The following is a 24,834-nucleotide window of genomic DNA, read 5'->3' on the forward strand; positions in this document are numbered from 1 at the left end:
AATTGCTTTGTTGCAAACAGAAAGGGTGAATTAGTAGTGACAGTTTTTTGTAATTGAAGTAGCAGTATTATCGATTAATATGACTTCTTGTCGAAGGCTTTCATGGCCAGAATCACTTGGGTGCTGTGCGGTTTCCGGGCTGTATGGCCGTGTTCTAGCAGCATTCTCTCCTGACGTTTCGCCTGCATCTGTGGCTGGCATCTTCAGAGATGCATCTTCACAGATGCAGGCGAAACGTCGGGAGAGAATGCTGCTAGAACACGGCCATACAGCCCGGAAACCACACAGCACCCCAGTAATATGACTTAGTTTTGAGATTTATAGTAATCTTTGTTTTACTGCTGTTAGACTGTAATTGAGTAGAAAGTAAGTTGAACTGGAGGAGAAGTTCTACAGAGGGGGGAGGGGAGGGTTCATGGTATAATAGAGGGGGATATAAAATATGGGATATATATTACTTATGTACAACATAGTGTTACATTTCTTGTTTTTCATTTTAAGTTTTAATGTTTGACGGAACTATAATCATTGTTGTAATTTGTAATTATTAAATAAAGTTATAATTTTAAAAAAACTTGATGCGATTGCTCCAAAGATAGAGTTGTTCCTCCCCCCACTTTCCTCCCCGCAATATGACCCCCACTCACCGAACTGGCTTCCATGATGTCCCGCCACAGGGGCGCGTCACTGTCCCGCTCGGCAAGTTCCAGCAGGTTGTCCAGCACCACTTGGCCAATGAGGTCGTGACGGGAGAAGCGGTCGAAATCGTAGACGCTGAAGTGCAGCTTCCGCGAGGGCAGTTCGGCAAAGGGGACGTTGAAGTTAAAAGTCTCGTTGAAGATGGGGTTCAGGGTCTTGCGGTGCACCTTAGTCTGGAATTTCTTCTTGCGGTCAGGCAGCAGGTACATTTTCACGTAGGGGTCTGAGAAACCGTTGGCGTCTTTGGCGGGCAGGTCCACACCCCGGAGAATCCGCACCACCAGCTGCTCCGTGCCGTAGGCGTAGCGCAGGCCAAAACTCAGCCGCCCGCAGCTGGCGGCCTCCCCTTTCTTGGAGTCCGATTCACCAGAGCGCTGCTTGTACAACTCCGGCTTGATCTGCCCGATGCTGGTCACTTGTTCTACTTTCTCCTCCCCTACGTGGACTCCGGTATCCGGGCTGCTCAACTGCTGGGTCAAGGGGCGAGGCAGTGTATTGTACCTGCCAAGAGGACAGACATCAAACCAGTCTCTTGAACAATCATCTCCATCTATCTAGCCATAGAAGTGAGCAATCCTGTGTCCAGATCAGAAGAGGCATTATTTAACTTATTTAAATCCAGCCCTTTTTCTAAGAGCCCTTTGGGGGTTGGGCGGTATACAAACCTAATAAATAAATAAATAAATAATGAGCTCTACCTTTCTCTAATGAGCTCTACCTTTCTCTTAATGAGCTCTACCTTTCTCTTAATGAGCTCCACCTTTCACTACTGAGCTCTACCTTTCTTTTAATGAGCTCTACCTTTCTCTTAATGAGCTCTACCTTTCTCTACTGAGCTCTACCTTTCTCTTAATGAGCTCTACCTTTCTCTACTGAGCTCTATCTTTCTTTTAATGAGCTCTACATTTCTCTTAATGAGCTCCACCTTTCACTACTGAGCTCTACCTTTCTCTACTGAGCTCTACCTTTCTCTTAATGAGCTCTACCTTCTCCTCCCCTACGTGGACTCTGGGATGCGGGCTGCTCAATTGCTGAGTCAAGGGGAGAGGCAGTGTACTGTACTTGCTGAAAGGACAGACATCAAACCAGTCTCTTGCACAATCATCTCCACCTATCTAGCCACGCAGCTGAGCAATCCTGCATCCAGATCAGAACGGGCATTATTTAATTTATTTTAATCCGGCCCTTTCTTTAATGAGCTCCAGACAGAATATGTGGGGCTCCCCTTTTATCCACACCACAAACATGTAAGGTAGGCTAAATTGAAAGATGATCCATGGCCTAAAATTTACAGTAAAGGATCTGACAACAGGATATGCTTTTACCAGGGATGTCCACAATTTGGGCTGATAGGCATGGTCTGGAAGTTCCACGGCTTCCAGGCGCACGGTTCCCAATTCATAAGGACAGCAGGCTCGGATTTTTGTACCCCCCCCCCCCACCATTTTCCTGACCTGAAAGACCTGTTGGGGCTCAACATGCCCTCATGCGGTACAAGTAGGTTTCCCCAAAGAGGCAAACAGATTTCCCTGGGGCTTTTTCAGGTCAGGAAAATGGCACGGGAGTGAGAGGTATATGCACCCTTTCTTGTTCCGATCCAAATTGGGCCCTCACAGGACTGGGAACTGAAAATACCCAGAGAGAGTCCCAAAACATACCCAGAGAGAATACCCAGAAAGAGCCACAGCCCCCGAGATTATAAAAGCATAGGCCCCAGCACGGAGCCTTCCAGTTGCTTCTGTACTCCCCAGAGGGGGAGCTGGGAGGGGGATAGGGCTTGGGGGGAGCCAGCAGCCGGGGGGAGGCTTGGGAGGGTCCTCTGGCTTCCTTCAATGACGAAATGGGTGGGGCCAAAGGCTCTAGAAGACAACAAGGCAGCAGGACTTCCAGCTGCCTTGCCGTCTTCCTGGTCACGTGAGGGGCGGGATTTTGCGCCCCCCACGTGACCAGATCAGTGCTCCGGTGGACAGAGGGTACCCCCATCCCTAGGCAAATACGCCACTGCTCCTTACCCTTTGTACATCATTACTGAGCAAGAAAAATGTTGGTTAACACAACAGTCCATCTTAAAGATCTCCCCATCCGCCATCATTCCATGCATAACGTGCATATAGAAATATATATCTATCCAGTGTGTCTGTCTGGTAGTGGAATGTGTCGTTAGAAGAACAGCTTGGATTTATACCCCAATTTCTGAGCCATAATGAGTCTCAAAGCAGCTTATAAACTCCTTCCCTTCCTCTCCCCACAATCGACACTTTGTGATGTAGGTGGGGCTGAGAGAGTTCAGCAAGAACTAGGACTAGCTCGAAGTCACCCAGCAGGGTGTACGTGGAGAAGTGGGGAAAGAAATCCAGTTCCCCGGATTAGAGTCTGCTGCTCAGGTGGAAGAGTGGGGGATCAAATCCAGCTCTCCAGATGAGAGCCCACCTGCTCTTAACCTCTACATCACGCTGGCTCTCACACCTGATTTATGGTGACTAATAGGGGTGGTATGGCATTGCCTGCCTCTGAATAGTGGTCCTGGACTTCCCATCCCAATACTAATTACAGTTGACTTTGCTCAACTTCCAAGATCTAGCCAGACTTGGCTAGTCTGAGCCTTCCAGGTCAGGACCCCGTCCAACAACCTCCTGCGTTTTATCTACAACTGAGCATTCTTAGCTAGACATTCTCCCCTCCCCAGGTCTCCCCCCACCATCCCACTCACCTGGGTGTGGGGGCCAAGCTTGCAACCTGCTGGTGGGAATGGGCATTGGGCATATTGGGCACGCCCTCCTTGGTGTTCGTCTGGCCTTCCACAGGGAGGTCGGGGGAGGTCTGGCTGACCTTGAGGTTGGCCTCGGGGTAGGAATCCATATCGAGGTAGGACCTCTCGGGCATCTCTGGCCCCAGCTCCACCCGCTCGGCCAAGAGGTCCCCAAAAGGCGAGTGGTGGAGGTGAGCATGGAGGGGGTGCTCCTTGCGCTGGGTTTGCGAAGAGGAGCCCTTATCCCGCCAAGGGATCCAGCAAAGTTTCCACGAGACGAAGAGGGAGACCCCCAGCAGGACAATCCCACAGAAGGTCACGATCACCGACAGGAGGCTGACCAAGATTTCTAGATGGGACAAACAGAAAGGCCTTGAACTCAGTATCCAAGCTTCACTGTTGAGACATGGCTGTTCCTAGCGAATCCCTCTCCCGTTCCTAGCGAATCCCACAAACATGAGGCACAAACCAAAGAGGGGAACAAACAACCCTATAAAACTAGAACGAAGGACCTAAAAGTCCAAGAATTGTTTAAGGGACCAGTAAACATCAAGCCAATCATGCGCCAAACTAGAAGAGTTTCCTATGATTGAGGCATTATAAGGTTTTGTCCTAGCAGAACTGGGCATGATTGGGACATTGTCTTATACTCTTGCAGTAGTAGTAGTAGTAGTAGTAGTAGTAGTAGTAGTAGTAGTAGTAGTAGTAGTAGTAGTAGTATTTTTATTTATGAACAAAAGATGGGTTAAAAGAATTTCAATTTTTGAACAGGTTAAAAAGCAAAATATACATTCTAAAAATAGAAACAGATTAAAAAATATGTACAGATGAAAATATACAGATGAAAAACAAACAATTGCAATCATTGTAGTCCAGTATGACTTTCAACCGCCACATCAATTCAATTCAATTCAGTAAACTTTACTAGGCATAATTTAAAATAAAATAAAATATATTAAAAGGGGAGGAAAACCTATTCAGGTTAACTAAGTTTTGTTCAGGGCCAAAGCAAGAAACTTTGCCACATCCTGGGTCCGTTTAGAACAACAATCGCTGAGGAGTATCTGAGTCTTAACCCTGTTGGAAAGAGCAGGTTTTGAGTTTATATACTGCTCAATACAATGTTTATGTGAGTCAGTGTGACGGGGACAATACAACAGAACGTGTTCTGTCGTTTCCAACATGATTGAAGAACATGGACAAGTCCTTTAAAGTGGCTTAACCACCACAACATCCTGGCCCTCAATCGTCTACTACCCAACGCTTTTAATTGGAAAGGCCAAGATGGAACCCAGGCCCTTTCTCGTGAAAAGCTGGCCCCTCCCAGTGAGCCGTGGCTAAATCTCAACCCATGAAGCTGCTTCACAAAGAGTCCAACTGACAGTCGATCAAGATTGGGATTATCTCCTCTGAAAGGCAGAAGCACTTTGGAGTCTTCAGACTTTCACGTCACCTACTTGCTGCTCTTTATAATCAGAAGGCAGTTGTCGTTCTCTTACATTTTAATTACTAAAAGCCTGGGCACTATATGGATTTGCTTGAATACATGAAATGGTTAGAGATCCTGAGGCTGAACCTGGGACCTGAGCTGAGCCACGACTTTAGTGACTTCTGGGAGCAGGACGTGATTCCTCTTCCAGCCTCCTCCTAGATCTGGGCCATCTCTTACCTCGACCTCCCTCCAGGCTCCTTACCTGTATTGACGGGACCCACGTGGCCCGTCAGTTCCTGACACTTCTCCCGTTCCTGGGCAGCACATGTGTTGGAGCACAGCACCTGTAGAAGCTCCATCGCCCTGCGGTGCCTCTCTTCGTCGTAGTCTCCTGACATGGTGCCTAAAGGGAAGGCAGATTGAAAGAAGATCAGAGAGGCCTGGGTCATGCTGGTTGTGAAGTTTAATCCGCTGCTCTTTGGCGGGCCCTGACATTCTTACTGTCTTCGATGGTTCGTTTGTGGTTATCTTATTGGATGGGAAGAGCATCCTAATCTAAGCAGGAGAAGCAGTAGCAGTAGCAGTAGCAGTAGAAGCAGTAGCAGTAGCAGTAGAAGCAGCAGCAGCAGCAGCAGCAGCAGCAGCAGCAGCAGAAGAAGAAGAAGAAGAAGAAGAAGAAGAAGAAGAAGAAGAAGAAGAAGAAGAGGAAGAGGAGGAGGAGGAGGAAGAGGAGTTCGGATTTATATTCCACCTTTCTCTCCTGTAAGAACACTCAAGGTGGCTTACAAATACTTTCTTTTCCTCTCCCCACAACAGACACCTTGTGAGATAGGTGGGGCTGAGAAAGTTCTCAGCAAACTGTGACTCACCCAAGGTCACTCAGAATGAATGAAGGATGGGGAAACAATTTGAGGGCAACCAGGCTGTATTATTTAAGGGCAACCAGGCTGCACTATTTGAGGGCAACCAGGCTGCATTATTTAAGGGCAACCTGGCAGCATTATTTGAGGGCAACCAGGCTGCCTCTAGAAAGGACTGGTTTCTACAATCCTCAACATTTGCATTTTGGAGAAACAGATTCTCACCCTCCTTATTTCTTCCTCACAGTAGTAAGTCAGGGGAGGGGGTGGGAATTAGAGCCTCATTGGACATGACAGGTGTGGGAGGATAGAAAGGGAAGGAGTTAGTGAAGGAAACAGAACAAGAGGCACAGCAGCCACTTCTTGGCTCAGTGCCTTGGTGCACCAAGGTGGAGTCATCCTCTCTGGGTGAGAACCAGCAGCCATGGAATACAAAGGAATGAAGGATTTCAGGCGCTGCAGATGCTCAAGGGAACTAGGGAAACACCAGCTTCTTCACCAGGAAGGGGAACACACTAGGCCAGGGATCTGCAACCTGTGGCTCTCCAGATGTTCATGGACTACAATTCCCATCAGCCCCTGCCAGCGTGGCCAATTGAGCATGCTGGCAGGGGCTGATGGGAATTGTAGTCCATGAACATCTGGAGAGCCACAGGTTGCAGACCCCTGCACTAGGCCATAGAAGAACACTGTCCTGGTCAGGAGCTGGCAAGTGTTGTGTAGTGGTTAAGAGCAGGTGCACTCTAATCTGGAGAACCAGGTTCAATTCCCCACTCTGCCACTCACCTGGTCAGCAACTGGTTCAGGGTATGGCTGTCAGGTTGCTTCCGTATTGCTGAATCCAGGATGCCAACTGGTCCAGGTCAGTGCCAAGCAGGAGAGTAGCAGGAAACCAGTGCCAAATCCCTGGAGATCCAAGTCCGCACGTGAGCAGCGGCCAGCGGGAAGCAGGGCATGCAATCTGCCATCCGGGGCACCGTGGGGTCCATGCGTCTCAAAGAGGGGTTCACAGGGTGAGGGCAGTAGTGCCCTCTGCTGGATGCTTGAGGGAACAATCAGCAGGCAGGGCTGCCAGTGGAGTCAATGGTTCTGGCTGGCTCTGTGAGACGGCAGGGGGATCTCAGAGCCACGGGATCTCAGAGTCATGGATCCTAGGGGGCTTCTTCATGGTGACAGGGAGTGATTTCTTAAATCTTCAAGGAAACTGATTTCCAGAGGATCTTCCTCCTTCTCCCCTCCAGGGATATGTGGACAGCTGCAGTGAAGGGGAAACCCAGTTAGATTTGAGCCAAAGTTTGCCTTTCATGTGCTTTCATCCCCATTTGAGAGAACAGAGCACACAACATACATATACTGGTCATTCTTGATCTAAAAAACCCACGAAAGAGCCTAAAAATGGGGTATTTAAAGACTGCCTCCTCCCTCTAAACCACAGGTTTCAAACTCGCAGCCCTCCAGATGTTATGGACTACAGTTCCCATAATCCCCTGCCAGCATGATTCTGGCAGAGGATGATGGGAACTGTAGTCCATAACATCTGGAGGGCTGCGAGTTTGACACCTATGCTCTAAACACACCAGTGTCAGGAGGCAACTTCACGGGAAGGCCTCAGATTCTACACCCTGTTGTTGAGTCTCCAGAGTAACTGGTTGGCCGCTGCATGAGACAGGATGCTGGGCTAGAAGGACCGCCGGTCTGATCCAGCAGGGCTCTTCTTACCTTCTCTTATGTTTTATGAGCCCACCTGTTCAGCAAAGTCATCACTAGAGACCCTCAGATGCCACCTCCTTAGATCAGACGTAATGGCAGATGGTGACCAGAGATGGGAGCTGTCCGTGGTGCTGAATTCTTGCTTTTTAAACATTACAGATGTGTCTATGGGGATCAGCATGGTATAGTGGTGAAAGTGCTGGAATAAGATCTGGGATTCATGATCTGTGGACACTCGCTGGGTGACCTTGCCCCAATCACTCTCTCGCAGCCTAATGTATCTGATGAGGTGGCTGCTGGGGGGGGCCACTGGGGGAGAGGAGAATGGGTCGCCTTTGTGGAGAAAACTGGGCCATAAATATCTAAATAACACAATACAAACATATGAAGCTGCTTTAGGTAAGAGTCAGGCCAATGGTCCATCTCCAACTGGATGTAGGTCTTCAAGGTCTCAAGGAGAAAAGGGTCTTCTTCCTGCTCTAGCTGCTCTCCAAGATTCTTTTGAAAACTCAAGATGGCAGGGACTGGGCCACTGAGTGACAGATTTTCCAACATGTTAAAAATGTTTTACCTGCAAGATATTTTTATGATAGGTAACAAGCAGGTGCCTTGATCTGGATGGCTCAGGCTAGTCTGATCTTGGCAGATCTTGAAAGCTAAACAGGGACAGCCCTGGGTGGAATTTGGGTGGGAAAGCACCAAAAAAGTCCAGGGTCGGCCCTGATTAGTATTTGAATGGGAAGAAGAGAAGATATCTTTATACCCCTTTCTCTGCAGAGATTCAAAGGGTTTACATAGTTCCGTCCACCCCTTGTCGTCACAAACCTGTGTATTCAGATCCTAATATGATCATTCAAGGAGAGCCAGTGAGCTTTATGGCAGGGCAGAAATTAATGAATTCTTCTCAAGACAGAATAATGCACCCTTCTTTCATCCATTCTGGAGCTTGGATTTACTGTGCGGAATAGCAAAATCTACTTGCAAACAATTGTGAAAGTGGATTGAATGTGCATTATTCTGCGTGTGCGGAAGGGGCCTGAGTCTCCCAGCTGTAGTCAGCCACTACACCACATTTGCTCCCCTGGTTAAGCAATAATTTGGGCTAGAACTGAGAAGAAAGGAATTTTTTTACATCTTTGGATAGGAAATAGGCTCACAAGGGAGCAACACGTTTGCGTCCCTAAGTCCCTAAGCTGCTTTCTACTGAGTCAGACTTCTGGTCTACTAAGTTCCGTTATTGTCTACTCTGGCTGGCAGAAGCTCTCCAGCTTCTCAGATGGAGGTTTTTCCCAGAGGCCACGGCTCTTAGCAGGTATTGACAGCCTGCCCTCCCCTATTGCATGGTGGTCCCTCTAGGACCAAACAGCCATCATGGAAAGTCTCTTCTTGCCAGATCTCCTAGGCTGGGTTAGTAGGGTGCGGTAAAGGCCTAGAAGCACAAGCTTTATAAGAGAGGCAAACCCATGGGGGTTTTCCTGCTCTGCCCTTTTTGTGGGGAAGAAGATACCAGATTCTGATCCCCAATAGGAGAATGCGTTGCAGGGGCAGAACAGAGGAGAGCCTGGTTCTACTGACTTGCCTCTCCCCCAAAGCTCCTGCGGCCTCCGCTGCTGCCATCGCTGCATCCCTGCTGGAATTGCCAGCATTCATTCCTGCCCAGAATAACAAGTATCAGGGCTGAATGGTAGCACACAGCCTTCTCTCTCCCATCACTTCTCATCCGGGCAAAATCGTCCTAGCCCATCTCCTCCCGACGCAGCCGCTTTTCGCGCTCCCAACAAACATTATTTTAGGTTCATAATTTTGAAAAAACCCGCGCCCCTCTGTTCCTGTCCCCCTCTTCCCAGCAAAGAGCTTTCCAGCATTGCCCTGAATTATTAGCATCTCCCTAATGGTACATTTGTATCTGGCACTTTTTCCCAGGAACCCAGGGCGGCGTAGAAAGTTTTCCCTTCCCGATATTATCCATCTAAGTTGCCACGACAATCCTGCAAGGGAGGGCTAGGCTGAGAGAGAGAGACAGAGAGACAGAGACAGAGAGACAGAGAGAGAATGGCCCAAAGTCATAAAAAGAGCCTCATGGCAGAGTGGAGATTTAAGAAGATGATGATTTTGGATTTATATCCCACTTTTCTCTCCTGTAAGGAGACTCAAGGTGGCCGACAAGCTCCTTTCCCTTCCTCTCGCCACAACAGGCACCTTGTGAGGTAGGTGCGGCTGAGAGAGTTCTGAAGAACTGTGACTAGCCCAAGGTCACCCAGCAGGAATGCAGGAGCGCGGAAACACATCTGGTTCACCAGATAAGCCTCTGCCACTCAGGTGGAGGAGTGGGGAACCCGGTTCTCCAGAGTAGAATCCCCCTGCTCTTACCACTATACCATGCTGGCTCTCGAGATCCTGGATCTCCCAGCTCCTAATTCACTCTGGCTATTTTTTCCTTTTTACCACTCTCTGAATAGCATCTCCACCCCCCTTCCCCAATTCTACTGGTGTCTCCCCACTCACATCTTGTCCTCTTGTCCAGCTAGAAAGCTCTCCTTTGGCTGCAGCTAATCTTTTCTACAGCAGCTAGCTTTTCACGGGGTTTCATAATAAGAAACCGCCTCTCTCTTTCTACCTTCAGCCTTCCCTAGCGAATTTCCACAAGGCACGCTCCCTTTTCAGATGTCAGTCATCAGACCCACGGGGAACGGCTGTGCTCAGCTATAGGGAGAAGGGGATCTGGGAGAGCATCTCCCAGAAGCCTCTGGGATGGGAGTCAGCCTGAGGCCAGAGTTTCTCTTCAAATGGCCTACAACGTCCCACAATTCTGAGCTCTTCACAGGCTGCCTCACCCAGAGGGGAAACCCTGGTTCCCTCATCTGAAGGAACCGCAGGGCCCTAAAGAAGGGAGGCCAAAGTGATCTCTGGAGGAATACGGCCTGGCCTGGTTACCACTCTGGAAAATCCTCTCGCCTACGGCCCAGGTCAACCCGCCATGTCAATGCCAAACATCCAGATGCTCGCTGCCACATCGTGTTAGACAGCCCTTCGCCAACAAGGCCGCAGCCTGCCCAACCTTCTGGCACCACGCTCGGGAACGATGCCGGGGCAGAAGACGCGTGCAAGGGGAAAATGTGTGCTAGCAAGCCGGCTGCCTCCAAAGCTAGCAGGGATACATTACAAACGCACACAACCCACAAACGCACACGCACTTCCAGAACAGGCAGCCGTACACACACAGATGGCGTGAACAAGCGGTCGCTGCAAAACATACATGCTTATGTTCCCAACAAGGGCGCCAATTCACATGCTCACCAGTCCAGTATCTTCAGCAGATACTTTTTTTTCCGCTTTTTGCCAATCTAGTACCCACTGACTTCGGCGCACCAAAGCGCAAAAGCGCACGGCCGGAGATGCTCGTTTGGGTTTTCACCCAAGCCAGCTGTGAGCTAGGAGAACATCACAGGACAAATGTGCCATTTCATTTGCTCAACGCTATCTGCACACAGAAATAAATGTCAACAGGCTCACACAGACAGGCAGCATTAATTTTGGAAACAGAGAGCGTGAGGTCAGTTTCCTCTGCTCATTAGGTTCCCTACGCCAGATGCCCACAGACACGGTAGCAGGTTATGGCGATGGCACTCTGCGCATGATCAGAAGCAATGTTATCTTCTGCCAGCCTATGCTGTGAAAAACAGCTCCAGATAATTCACAAGGTTAACGACACATTTCCTTGAGCTACCCAGAGACATTTAAAGTAATTAGAAGGCCTGATAGAATGACACTTAGCTTCAGAAAGACACTACCACTTGGTCCTGTAACATTCGTTGTGAGGTAGAAGAAGAAGAAGAAGAAGAAGAAGAAGAAGAAGAAGAAGAAGAAGAAGAAGAAGAAGAAGAAGAAGAAGAAGAAGAAGAAGAAGAAGAAGAAGAAGAAGAGGAGGAGGAGGAAGAGGAGGAGGAGGAGGAGGAGGAGGAGTTTGGATTTATATCCCCCCTTTCTCTCCTGCAGGAGACTCAAAGGGGCTTACAATCTCCTTGCCCTTCCCCCCTCACAACAAACACCCTGTGAGGTAGGTGAGCTGAGAGAGCTCCGAGAAGCTGTGACTAGCCCAAGGTCACCCAGCTGGCATGTGTGGGAGTGCACAGGCTACTCTGAATTACCCAGATAAGCCTCCACAGCTGAGGCGGCAGGGTGGGGAATAAAACCCAGTTCCTCCAGATTAGATACATGAGCTTTTAACCTCCTACGCCACTGCTGAGAAAGGTAGGTGGGGCTAAGAAAGTTCGGAGAGAACTGTGCCTCGCCGAAGGTCACCCAGCAGGCTTCCTGTGCAGGAGCAGGGAAACAAATCCAGTTTGCCAGATAAGAGGAGCCATGCGGAGGAGTGAGGAACCAAACCTGGCTTTCCAGATTAGAGTCCACTGCTCTTAACCGCCACTACACCACAAATAAGACAAGCGGCTGCCAACCTAGGGGAAAGGCGATAAATAGCAGCTGCTCCTAGTAGGGTGGCTACTCAACTGCCTGGGCAGATGGTTCAGAGCCTCTAGAAGGCTTGGCTGTCCTGCAATGTGATCCCAGAGATGGGCACTTAGATAAGCGTCACCCAGATCTGAAACTGGTCTGGGTGGGAAGGTCCTTTGCCCTGTTGCAAAGCACTCTGCGCCGTTCAGAGTTAGTTATCGTGAAGATATGGTCACAGCAATCGTTTCTCTTTTATCAGTGTTTGCTGGATACCCATCAGACGCGGCCGAGACAACTTTCTCGAGGCACATTAAATATTTCCGACTGCAACAGGTTTTCAGGACATTTCCCGGCAAGGCAGGAGAAAGGTTGTCCACATTGTTCTTAGCACTGACTAAAAGCGAAGAAGAATTTATATCCTACCTTTCTCTCCTGTAAGGAGACTGTAAAGTGGCTTACAAGCTCCTTTCCCTTCCTCTCTCCATAATGGACACCTTTTGAGGTAGTTGGGACTGAGAAAGTTCCGAAGAACTGGGACTACCCCAAGGCCACCCAGCAGGAACGTAGGAGTGCGGAAACACATCTGGTTCACCAGATAAGCCTCTGCCACTCAGATGGAGGCATGGGGAATCAAACCTGGTTCTCCAGATAAGCCTCTGCCACTCAGACGGAGGCATGGGGAATCAAACCCAGCTCTCCAGATTAGAATCCACCTGCTCTTAACCACTGGCTCTCTTAAGATCTAGGGCCCCTTAGAAATGAACCCAGTGACTGGGCTACAGGCTCACACAGGAAAAAGCTGCAAGATCATCTGATGGGCTCCCGAAAATTCCCCTTCTGTTTGTTCAGGAGGGGCCGCAAACCCCCGTTCTTTCTGCTGCAACAGACTTCACATGGCTACCCCCTCTGGAATGTGTTTTGGAACGATCCTTCAGAGATTTGGGGATCATTCCAGCGGCAGCAGAGAGAACAATAGGTACTATCTGTGCCCTGGCCAATTTTCACATTCCTTTTTTTTTTAATTGTGGCATTTGGATTTCTTTTCTTTTTTTTACAGTTTTGAGAACCGCATGGTTTAATTGGTTATATTAATCATGGAGAGACACGTGGCCCGCTCAAAATGTGCCCCCAATTAATTACACTGCAGAGCTTTTAAAACTGTGCTCTTTCTGAATGCGACTTATAATAACTGTAGGTAACAATTCTTTTTTTAAAAAATAAAAAGAGGCATTCTTTCTCCTCGGGCATAGAAGAGAGGGGATGCCTCTTCTAGGAAAGAAGGAAGGGAATGCCTCTTCAGTGCACGTGAACCATCTCAAGACACACACATGCTCTTTTCTTTTGAACTAGGGCAGTGATGGCGAACCTTTTCAAGACCGAGTGCCCAAACTGCAACCCAAAACCCACTTATTTATCGCAAAGTGCCAACATGGCAATTTAACCTGAATACTGAGGTTTTCGTTTAGAAAAAACGGTTGGCTCCGAGGCGTCCGTTACTCGGGAGTAAGCTTGGTGGTAGTCGGTGGCTTTGCTTTGAAGCAACCGTGCAATTCTTCCAATGGGTGAATCACGGCCCTAGGAGGGTTTTCTCAGAAGCAAGCCCCATTGCCAGCAACCAAGCTTACTCCCAGGTAAACAATCATGCTTTAGTTTGCGCATGAAAATAGTGGCGTTTAACAGCACTTAACAGGGTTACCTACACTGCTTCCCCCAAACTAGGTTTAACGCTAATATTCGAGCCCAGTGGCCCAGGCCAGCCTAGATATGTGTGTGTGTGGGAGGGGGGGGGACTCTGTTTGTGCGTGCCCACAGAGAGGGCTCTGAGTGCCACCTCTGGCACCCGTGCCATAGGTTCGCCACCACTGAACTAGGGCATACGTACGAGGATGCATGCAGATTTAACCGCTTCAACTCAAATGAATACTGTAAATTGACTAAGGAGGCCTTTAATCAGATGACAGCCTTAATTATTACTATTATTAATTCTGAAATCACTCTGAACATGCAAAGGGTTGCTTATCTCGTTCAGACTCACAATAACCTCTGACAGAGGTCACGCTATTTCAGAGAGGAAGAATAAGCAACCCAGAATTTTAGCCTGGTAGACTTGTACAACTACTTCTTCACTCACTACCACATCACACAGCTCGAGTCTGTCCGCCCCCCGCCCCCCCGCCACGTTGGACTTAGGACGCTCACGCGGTACGCGCACAGAAAGGGCTTTAGCCAGTGGTGGGATTCAGCCGGTTCGCACCGCTTCGGCAGAACCAGTTGTTTAAAATGGTGCTTGTAAACAACCGGTTGTTAAATTATTTGAATCCCACCACTGGCTTGAGCTTTCCACCGGCACCCAGTCCCCAACCCCTCTTGTAGATGAATATTCTGCATCTCTTGGAAATGTAAGAATCGCCCTGTTGGATCACACCGAGATCCACATAGGGAAGGACTGAGGTCTCAGCACCCGCCAGGCAGATGCCTCATCAAAGCCACAAGCAGAGCATGAACGCATTGACCAGTCACCTGTTCTGTGACCCCCAAGCGTTCGGCTCACTGATGCCGTTCACACTGCATCACAGGTGGGCCCCTGCTCAAATGCTCACTTGCTGTTCAGGAGCCAGCGAGCACGGAAATGCACAGCTATACCTCACCCCCACCTCCCTCGGCATTTCACAGCATTCACCCCACCCCCAAATCCTGTGCCTATAAACCTTTGGCACCAGCTTCCCTTGACCGGCCTGCACGCGCATTGCACACAACATTCCACACAGACAGCTCGCTCATCTTTACCAAAGCACCGTCGCTGCAAAGGTTTCACACGTTACTCCAACACGCCAAGGCAGCCGATGCACAAGGCACGCGCGCTTCAGGACCCGCACCTGTGGCACATTTCCGGAGCCCGTACCTGCTTTGCAGCCTGTTGCCGGGCTCTCCAGTTGGATCGGAGACAGAAGGGAGACAGCCAAGCCGAGAGGGGTGTGTGCGAGTCCACGCACGCACGGGGAAAGACACCCCGGGATTTCAGCTCCTCGGCTCCCCGCATCAAACCGACAAGGCACTTCAATCACTTGCCATTCCCCACCCCCGCACACAATGAGTCACTGTGCAGTGTAGGATGGAGAAGAGGCGGAACAAGAGAGCAAGGGGGATTTTCAAGGGAACCTCCAGGAAGGTGGGTCTGGGCTCTGTGTGCCGCCCCTCTGCTGTGAGGAAAGCAAAACACAAAAGAGAAAGATCCCCCCACCTCGCCCCCAACCCAGGTCTCTCCAAGGTTGGGAGAGGGAAGAAAAGGTGGGGAACAAGCAGAGACTGAAGTCAATCAGAATAGCTTCTGTTCGAATCCGTGAAACATGAAGAACGGTCCTTCTCCAGCGCAGCGAAGGAGGGGAGACAAACGACTGGGAAGGAAGGCGCCGACGCCATAGATCAAATGCCACATTTATGCCAGAGGCAGAGAACATACAAACGGCTGGAGTCTCTGCCCCGGAGGCCTTGCAATTCAGGAAAAATTGGACTGGGATGGCTTCTCTGCGTTGGCAATGCCTCAACCCCCCTGCTCAGCATGAAGAACAAGGCATGACTCATTGAGACTAGACAGGGGACTCCCCAGGCCTTTTCGCATGGGCGGCGGGGGGGGGGGAATAAAAGGAGATCTCTTCACGGCGTCAAAGAATCCCATCAGTGCAAATAAAGGACAACAGGCAGGGGACCAAAGCTGGTGGGAACCGGCCCCCCTCTGCTCAGGAAAAGGGGTCATAGCAGGCAGGCAAATAAGATGGGGAGGGCATGCCCCCCCCCACACATTAAACTGTGGGGTATTCCTAGCTCCTCTTCTCCAGCCTAACCTTTCTTTCCATCCCAGGAATTCCGGTTTCTTCTGATTCACTGCACACTACCCATTGGGCTACCCAGTCCGACCCAGGGCCCCTCTTCAATACTAGCCTGCAATACAGGAACTCCCACAGAGATTAATTTCCAAATACCTTTCCTGGCTCTCTGTGAAGGCAGGTTGCAAAGGCCACAGGTATTTGCGCTGTCAACAGCTGTGAAGAAGGAGGAGTTGCTGCTAAGGGCGACTTCTCACACCAGGGGTAAGAACGGTAACACCTGCCAGAATCCCACCCTCTACAAAGGTTTTCCAGGCACAAGACCTCCACCTTGTTTTCCATCTGGTAATCCCCCCTTCACTTTGATCGCTACAAAATGCTAGTGGTCCCCCAGATGCCCCTGGACTAAACTCCTAAGAACTCTTGAGTATCGTACAGTGCAGTGGTTCCTCTATCTCTAGAGGTGCACAACAGAACAATTGGGGTACACAAGAAGAAGAAGAAGAAGAAGAAGAAGAAGAAGAAGAAGAAGAAGAAGAAGAAGAAGAAGAAGAAGAAGAAGAGGAGGAGGAGGAGGAGGAGGAGGAGGAGGAGGAGGAGGAGTTTGGATTCACACACCCCCTTTCTCTCCTGTTAGGAGACTCAAAGGGGCTTACAATCTCCTTCCACCACCCCCACAACAAACACCCTGTAAGGTGGGTGGAGCTGAGAGAGCTCTGAGCAACTGTGACTAGACCAAGGGTACCATGCTGGCATGTGCTGGAGTGCACAAGCTAATCTGGTTCACCAGGTAAGCCGCCACAGCTCAAGTGGCAGAGCGAGGAATCAAACCCGGTTCTCCAGATTAGAGCGCACCTGCCCTAACCTACCACACCACGCTGGAAAAAAATTATTTAATGGGTTTGCTAATATGGGGGTGGTGGTGGTACAGTTTTAGGGAAATGGGTTGCCAGGGGGTACACGAGTGAAAAAAGGGTGGGAGGAAAGGCTGAAGGAACTTGAAATGTTTAGTCTGGAAAAGAGGAGATTAAAAGGAGACACGATTATTCTCTTTAAGTATTGGAAAGGCCGTCACTTAAAAGGAGGGTCAGGAGATGCTCCTGTGACAGCAAAGGATGTGCAATCATGGGTATAATAATAGGTATCAATTACAGGAGACTCAAAGGGGCTTACAATCTCTTTCCCCCCCCCAACAAACACCCTGTGAGGTGGGTGGGGCTGAGAGAGCTCCCAAGAACTGTGACCAGCCCAAGGTCACCCAGCTGGCGTCTGTTGGAGTGCACAGGCTAATCTAGTTCCCCAAATAAGCCTCCACAGCCCGTGGCAGAGCGGGGAATCAAACCCAGTTCTCCAGATTAGAGCGCACCTGCTCTTAACCACTACGCCACTGCTGCTTAAAACGGATAACACCCAATATGACTGACACATACCCATTTGGGGACCTCGACTCCCAGCTCGATTATATGGCCTCCTATGCAGAGGAGGCAGAACCACTCACGCCCTTTGACGATGCTAACCCGCTGAGTCGTGGCCCCTTCCTTCAAAGTCCCAGGCATCTGTGTCTGACGGAATATCCCTGCTGAATGCCCCAGGCCTCAAACCCAAGCTAGAGTAGTCCGGTTCCCTCGTGACTCCCACTCTTTCAGTCAACCAAGTTTCCCGGGAGCCCTCCCTCTCTGTCTTTCCCCGAAGCTGGCATCTCCGGGTAACATGACCCAGCCCTGTTGCATCCACAGCCATGTCGGGTCGATAGGACGCCTTGTCACTGTTAGAAGGAGGAACTTCATCTCCATCCCACAAACTTTTCCTGCCAATAGAGTAGAGCCCCAACGGGGGAGGCCCCAATGAGGGGAGAAGCCAGCCCAGCTGCGGGAGGGACGAGAAAGGGTCCCGCTTCCAAATATTCTCTACCAAGCTACCCTTTACTATTCCCAGGACTTCCCTTTTCCCCATTTCAGCAGGGATTTATTTTAATCTCCCCCCCCCCCCCACATAGATTCCTTCCTTCATTCTCTGGGAATGGAATAACTTGGGCATGAGGGGAAGGTTTAAAACCAAGGGTTGTAGGATCTTGTAGGAAGGGGGCAGTAAAGGGTTGCAGCAAGGGGGCAGTTAGTCCTAGTCGGTTAAGAGCTCAGGTGTCAAACTCGTGCCCCTCCAGATGTTATGGACTACAGTTCCCATCACCCCTGCCAGCATGATGGGAACTGTAGTCCATAACATCTGGAGGGCTGCGAGTTTGACACCTATGGTTAAGAGGGTTTTGGAGCACATGGAAACAGAAGAAAGCCTAAAGCTGCCGTTCTCTTACGTGATTGGGGGACATTTTCCCACCAGCCTCTTTAGGGCAAAACGTCCAGCATCATACTCACAGGCTCAAATCAGCGCATCTCTCCCCAGATCCGAGTCAACGCATCGGGAAGGACCGCACAAGGCATGCCATAGTCTCTTCAAAGTATCTAATCAGTTAATTGACTAAACATTTTTCACGCTGCCTCTGCACCCAGTTAGGGCCCCCCCCCCCGGGCGCATGAGGGTCATCGAGGTGCGCTACGCCGTTTGCACGCCAACGGAGGCACACGCGCCCAGAGCGAGAACTCAGAGGTCCCGGTGGCACACGAAACACACAACGGGGCCACATCAAAGTCTGGTCAACGCAACGTGCTTTTCCCCAGGCAGATATTGCTTCCGCACAGGAAATGGTGCATATTTGATGTGGGCACTCGCGTCTAACTGGCCCTTCGGTACGCCCAGCCCAGAAAGGGCTTCCTATGCCGTTTACCTGTGGCGAAATAGACACAGAGGCCTTTTGTCACAGGCGATGGGCTAGAGGCCATTTTCTGCACAGGAGGGCTATTTGTGCCAGAAACCCATCATGTGTGAAATAATCATTAGCTACTCCACAGGAGACTCTCTGACCCCCGCGCCGCTTCGGGCGCACAGGCTGCGTCTCTGTGTCTGAACGACCGCCGCTGCTCCGACACCGATAAACGTCGCACCTCTCCACATGTGAGCTGAGGTGCCGTGGCACAAGCAGACAGCGTGTTACTAGAATCCCAGCCACGCCGTCGCACCCGGCCACGCTCACGAGCCTGGTGCCAGGGTGCCACACATACACCTGTCCCCAGAAAGCACGGGTTTCCCGCACGCGTGACCTCAGGGGGAATAGGGATGTCCCCTCAATCTCCAGCCCCCTTGTGCAAGGCCCGCCCGCTCTGAAGGGGCATGCACGCACCCATAGGCGTGCGGGCACGCTCCAGCCCGGCCTCGATTCACCCTCTGGGATGCTCCAGGGGACACGGCCTTCACTGACCTTTCTCTCCCTATGCCCAGTCTGCCCTCGGCCTCCCAACCCACCCCATGCTCCCCCCCATCTGAACACACTCACACACGCTGCCCAGGAGGCCAGGGGCTGGCTGGGAGATGCTCCTCTAATCACATTAGCAGTGTGTTGGCACAACAACCGCCCCGGGGGAGGCTGGCCCATTGTCTCTGCCCTGACGTGTGGCGCCCTGCCAGCCTCCCCCTAATTACGCCCTGCGCCAAGCAAGGGGCGTGTGGGTGGGGGAGGCCCTGTGCGGGCAGAAGAGCTGCCCCCACGGCTCTGCCCCCCCTCCCAGCCACAGGGTTCCGGTGCTGCTCACAGCATCTCGATGCAGCTGCACAAGCACAGCCCCGGATCCTGTCCGCCTCCTTCCTCGGGCTGTGGGGAACCCGAAGCACCTGTACCCCTCATCCACGAGGCCCCCTCCCCAATTCCCCTCCCCTCCGAGGATCCCCCCTTCTGATCTCAACCTCCCTGCCCCACACCCCTTCTATCTGCCCCCACCTGTGCCCCCGCAGTGCCTGCAGCCTTTCCCCCATCTGGCCCCTCTCCACTCCGTACCCCCAGTCTCCTACCCACCACCTCCGTACCCCTCCCCCCATGCACCCCCTTTTGCAACCGCTCTCTGCCCAGCTCTTCTGCATCCCCTGCCTACAGCCTCCTCGGGGCGCCCCCCGTTCTGGGCAACCCCTTTTTTCCCCTCTTCCCCGCCCCCCATCCTCCCCCCCCCCCCCAGGCGGGGATCAAACCGAGGCCGGCTGCCCCGGAGGCGGCGGCGGCGGAGGCTGGGCGCCGGCTTGCCTACCTGCAGGATGGAGCTGCTGTGGAGCGGGCGGTGCTGCGCGAAGGGCGGGCGGGCGGGCGGGCGAGCCGGACTGCCGGTCGCCTCCCTCGCCGGCTGCTTGGCGGTGCGGGGCGGCGCCGCTAGAGGGCGCTCGGTTGGGGATGGAGGGGGCAGCGGGAGGGAGCTGCGGCAGCCCCTTAACCGGGGGGGGGGGGGTGTGAGGAGAGGAGGGCGGTGGCGTTTGGGGAAGGGCGAGAGGAAGGGAGATCGGGGGAGGGCTCCTTGGCCGTGCGCTGTGGTGACCCCTCTGTGCATTGTCTGTGTGCAGAGGTGCGTGCGCACGCCCAGCCAGGATCTGGAGAGTGGGGTCGTGTGGTGTGTATGCGTGCATTGGGGGCCTGAACAAAAAATACTCCTGCAAGCACCCCAGAGAGGCTGGGTTTTTGCACACGTGGGGAGAACAGGGCAGAGTTATACCCTCCCCCCCTCCCCACACACACACACACTCCGCAAAGCAATGCACTGGTGCCCCTACCTGCACGACGCTTTGACGTGATGTAGTGCGTGAGATACGTCCACATTCACGCACGTGTGGTTGCAGAGGGGACCGGGCTGCTAGATCAGAGGCGAATGCCAGGGTCCACTTGCGATCACAAGCATTAGCATTAATATTGTCTTGAGGGGAATACATGCCCAATTTGCATTTTCCAGTAAAAGTAACGCCTGCTCCCTTATATCGTTAGTTTCAAACTGGTTTTAGTGTTTCCGTTTGTGTTTTTGCAATTTTGTATGGTTTTTATGATGTTTTCATCGTGGGTTGATATGTAAAGCCGCCTCGAGTCCTTCTGGCAATTGGCGGAGTACAAATATAAAGTATAAATATTTATAGTTTATTATGGTGTTTATTTATTTCTTGAGAGCAAGGCACAACATACATAGATTGGTATGGGGGCCCTGTGCTCATGCCCAGTGGTGGGATTCAAATAATGTAACAACTGGTTGTATACAAGCACCATTTTAACAACTGGTTCTGCAGAAGTGGTGCGAACTGGCTGAATCCCACCACTGCTCGTGCCCCTGCCACTGCCTGGCATGCCCATGTGTTAAGACAGCTCTGGGGGAGAGAACATGGAAGGGCATCAGGGGGCTATAAGTGGGGAGGGGGCTGCAGTGTAGTTGCCACAGAGTGAATTTGTGCCTTCGATCTGCAAAGAATTAGGAGGGGACTGAGTTTCATTGCATGGCGTGGCCTCCTTTCCAAGCCAGGTGGTGGCCCCAGGTGAATGCTCAAGAAAAGATTTTTGTGGGGAGGGGGACATTAGAATTTGTGCATAAAGTCCATCTAGCCCAGCACTCTGCTACTCACAGTGGCCCACCAGGTGCCTTTGGGAGCTCACGTGCAGGAGGTGAAAGCAATGGCCTTCTGCGGCTGTTGCTCCCGAGCACCTGGTCTGCTAAGGCATTTGCAATCTCAGATCGAGGAGGATCGAGATTGGTAGCCATAGATCGACTTCTCCTCCACAAATCTGTCCAAGCCCCTTTTAAAGCTATCCGGGTTAGTGGCCATCACCACCTCCTGTGGCAGCATATTCCAAACACCGATCGCACGTTGTGTAAAGAAATTTTTCCTTTTATTAGTCCTAAATTCCCCCCCCCCCCCCCCAGCATTTTCAATGTATTCCCCCGGTTTTAGTATTGTGAGAAAGAGAGAAAATTTTCTCTGTCAACATTTTCTACCCCATGCATAATTGTATAGACTTCAATCATATCCCCCCTCAGACGTCTCCTCTCCAAACTAAAGAGTCCCAAAAGCTGCAGCCTCTCCTCATAAGGAAGGTGCTCCAGTCCCTCAATCATCCTCGTTGCCCTCCTCTGCACTTTTTCTATCTCTTCGATATCCTTTTTGAGATGTGGCGGCCAGAACTGAACACAGTACTCCAAATGCAGTCGCACCACTGCTTTATATAAGGGCATCACAACCACATGTGCATGTAAGTATCTCACGCACTGCTTTGCTTGGGGGGCCTATGGTGCAGTTAAGATGCCCAGGAAAAGTTGTGGGTTTGCACGTGAAGTAGCTACCTTCCCTTTCACCACTTTTCACTACATTGAACTAGGAATGCATCTCAGTAAACTAGGTTCAATCTCTGACAACCACCTTGCGCTGTCAGTAGCTTTGACCCGCAGGGGATATATTTATTTTTAGGGACATATTTTTGCCCCTTTAAATCCTTCCCTTCCTCTGAGGAACTCAATGTAGTAGGTAAAGCTGTTCCGGGAATAAAGTCAGGAACAAAAGCGTCACCTGGCTTTCAAGGGGTGGGGGTGGGGTGAGGGCGTGGCGTGGCGTGGCGTGGCACCCCTGTGCGCCCAGACAGCATTTGGCCGCCGGTTTTGCATGGATAGGATTAAGATTAGCTGGTTTGGGCACCTATGGTTGCTAACTTCTTTTTTTAAAGGAACTTTTAACAGGAGCTTAATCTGAAACCATTAGCAGGTAACAAGGCTTATCTCGGTTCTGTGAGAAGGGCTTCATTGGATTAAGTCACTCTTAAGGACAAGCGGGTTTTTTTTCTTTTCTTTTTCTGGCCTGTGGATAACCCCAAGTGGGAAGAACCAGGCAATTAGGGGCTGGGTGATTTAGGATCCGCCGTGCAATTTAGGATCCCTTGTTATGTCACAGCAGATGCTGGGAATGTACGTTTTAGATCATCGTGTATCAAAAACCACGTCGCAGATCTGGCTTGTGTCTTATTGAATCAGTTCATATCATCAAATAACAACAAAATTATACAAATTTTTGTAAATTATACAGAATTTTATATAATTTTGTTGTTATTTGATAAGAACATAAGAACATAAGAACTAGCCTGCTGGATCAGACCAGAGTCCATCTAGTCCAGCACTCTGCTACTCGCAGTGGCCCACCAGGTGCCTTTGGGTGCTCACCTGCAGGATGTGAAAGCAACGGCCTTCTGCTGCTGCTGTTCCTGAGCACCTGGTCTGCTAAGGCATTTGCAATCTGAGACCAAGGAGGATCAAGATTGGTAGCCATAGATTGACTTCTCCTCCATAAATCTGTCCAAGCCCTTTTTAAAGCTATCCAGGTTAGTGGCCATCACCACCTCCTGTGGCAGCATATTCCAAACACCAATCACACGAACACACAATGATGATATGAACTGATTCAATAAGACCTAAGCCAGATCTGCGACGTGGTTTTTGACACATGTTTATGGACGTTGCATTTCCCTAGTTTGATTATCATTTTAGATCATCGCCAATTCCACACAAGTTACTGAAAACATTTGCAAAGCGTTTTCAGTCCAGTCCCCCCGGGTATGTCCACACTCACCCCCTCGAAAACACTTCCTGGCCATCATTTCAGGATTCTCCGATTTTATTTTAATGTCTCTGTGGATTCATAGTTTTGACGCTTCCAAACCTCATGCTGCAATTCTTCAGGGGTTGCGTCTTTGTCGGTTTGAAGAGATCACCTCCCCCCATGTTTTTTAAAATGAGGTAAACAGGAGATACAGTGGAGGCAAGGAGACAGCCCAGGGACTGCAGAGAGCGGTAGGAAACATTTTAAAGATATACGCACAGCGAGTGAAAACGTTTTGAAAATGTTCTCACAAAAAGAATTGCTAACATGGACATCCAGGATGCATCTAAAACATTTTGAGGCTAGGGGAAAAACCCCCCATCTTGGGCTGAAAACTATGTGGAACTCTTCAGATAGAAAGACAGAGTTGTATTCCAGTTTATTATTGGTTGAAATATTACTCATTTTGTGAATATAGGTACGCATTGGTGTAATTGCTTTGGTCACTACCTGGAGGTTGGCAGCCCCATTTGCAAAAGCCGCCTGGCCATTTGATTTGATACACCCACAGCCTTTCTGTGCACACTCCACACTCCAGCGCTGCAAGTTGCATCAGCTCAAGCGCCAGCTTTGCTCCCTTCCCGGCCCCTCCTCTCCCGGTGTCAGCTTGCTGTTCCCCACGCTACAAACATTTAAATTGTAAGCTCCTTGAGGCAAGGATCTGTCTCTTCCCCTCATGTCCTGCTGCGCACTGATTGTGCCGTAGAAAAAAAACCGGCTGAGCAAAGCAGGGGCTTGTAACATGCGTGCTCGGCCTTCCGGCTGTAGGCCTTTTGACTTGCCTGTCACTTTCTTCATTCAGGCTGCAATGCCGCTGAATACGGCAAAGTGTGGGATCGTACGCATGCTTGCCTCGAAGTAGATCTAGGGAGCACTGTGGGACTTTCCTTCTGAATAAGCATACACCGGACCAGGTCCTTACCCTTATTTATTCAGACTGGGAGCCTGTGCCCCCAAGATCCCCCCTTCTAGGACCCCCCTCTAGGATCCCATCCACTCCCCCCCCTTTCAACTGACTCTGAGCTGCTTGCGATGTTTCATGGCTTCTGGAGCATTTTCGCTTTTCACTTGGTCATTTTCTTTTCATTTCTGTGGGTTAATTCACAACGGCAGATTTTTCTGCATACATGAATGGGTCCCCAGAGCGTCACTGCGGAAGGCCTGATGGCTCTGCTTTCGTGATGGTTAATGGGTGGCCGGGCAATTTTTTTTCTGTTAGAGGAAGCGGTTTGTTCAATTTTATTTTAATTTTTCTGTCAGGGCATTCACGGGGGTTTGCAACTTAGAATATTGTGAAGAAGAAGAAGAAGAAGAAGAAGAAGAAGAAGAGGAGGAGGAGGAGGAGGAGGAGGAGGAGGAGGAGGAGGCGGCGGCAGAGTTTGGATTATACCCCCCCTTCTCTCTGTAAGGAGACTCAAGGTAGCTTACAAACTCTTTTTCCTTCTTGTCTTCACAACAGACACCTTGAGAAATAGGAGGGGCTGAGAGAGTCCTGAGAGAACTGTGACTGGCCCAAGGTCACCCAACAGGAACGTAGGAGTGGGGAAACAAATCCTGTTCACCAGATAAGAACCCGCCTCCTCTTAACCACGACATTATGCTGGTTCTCAAAAT

General features: G+C 50.6%; 1 protein-coding gene across 4 annotated transcripts in view; it reads right to left on the reverse strand.

The window, feature by feature from the left end:
• Positions 1–19,952, reverse strand: part of SYT3 (synaptotagmin 3) — a 51,077-nt gene extending 31,125 nt beyond the window's left edge. The window contains exons 1-5 of one of the 4 annotated variants that reach the window (XM_048517920.1): positions 19,857–19,952; positions 6,527–6,995; positions 5,143–5,283; positions 3,410–3,797; positions 648–1,200 (exon numbers count right to left, since the gene is read on the reverse strand). In XM_048517920.1, the coding sequence (XP_048373877.1) occupies positions 648–1,200; positions 3,410–3,797; positions 5,143–5,278 (1,077 nt within the window). In that variant the 5' untranslated portion in view covers positions 5,279–5,283; positions 6,527–6,995; positions 19,857–19,952. Of the gene's footprint in view, positions 1–647; positions 1,201–3,409; positions 3,798–5,142; positions 5,284–6,526; positions 6,996–7,484; positions 7,508–14,804; positions 14,933–18,508; positions 18,741–19,856 lie in introns of those variants that run through there. The other 3 variants (XM_048517919.1, XM_048517921.1, XM_048517922.1) reach the window with 3 other exon arrangements.
• Positions 19,953–24,834: the final 4,882 nt, after the last annotated feature.

Source organism: Sphaerodactylus townsendi, linkage group LG15 (genome assembly GCF_021028975.2).
Source record: "Sphaerodactylus townsendi isolate TG3544 linkage group LG15, MPM_Stown_v2.3, whole genome shotgun sequence".
Taxonomy (NCBI): Eukaryota; Metazoa; Chordata; class Lepidosauria; order Squamata; family Sphaerodactylidae; genus Sphaerodactylus; species Sphaerodactylus townsendi.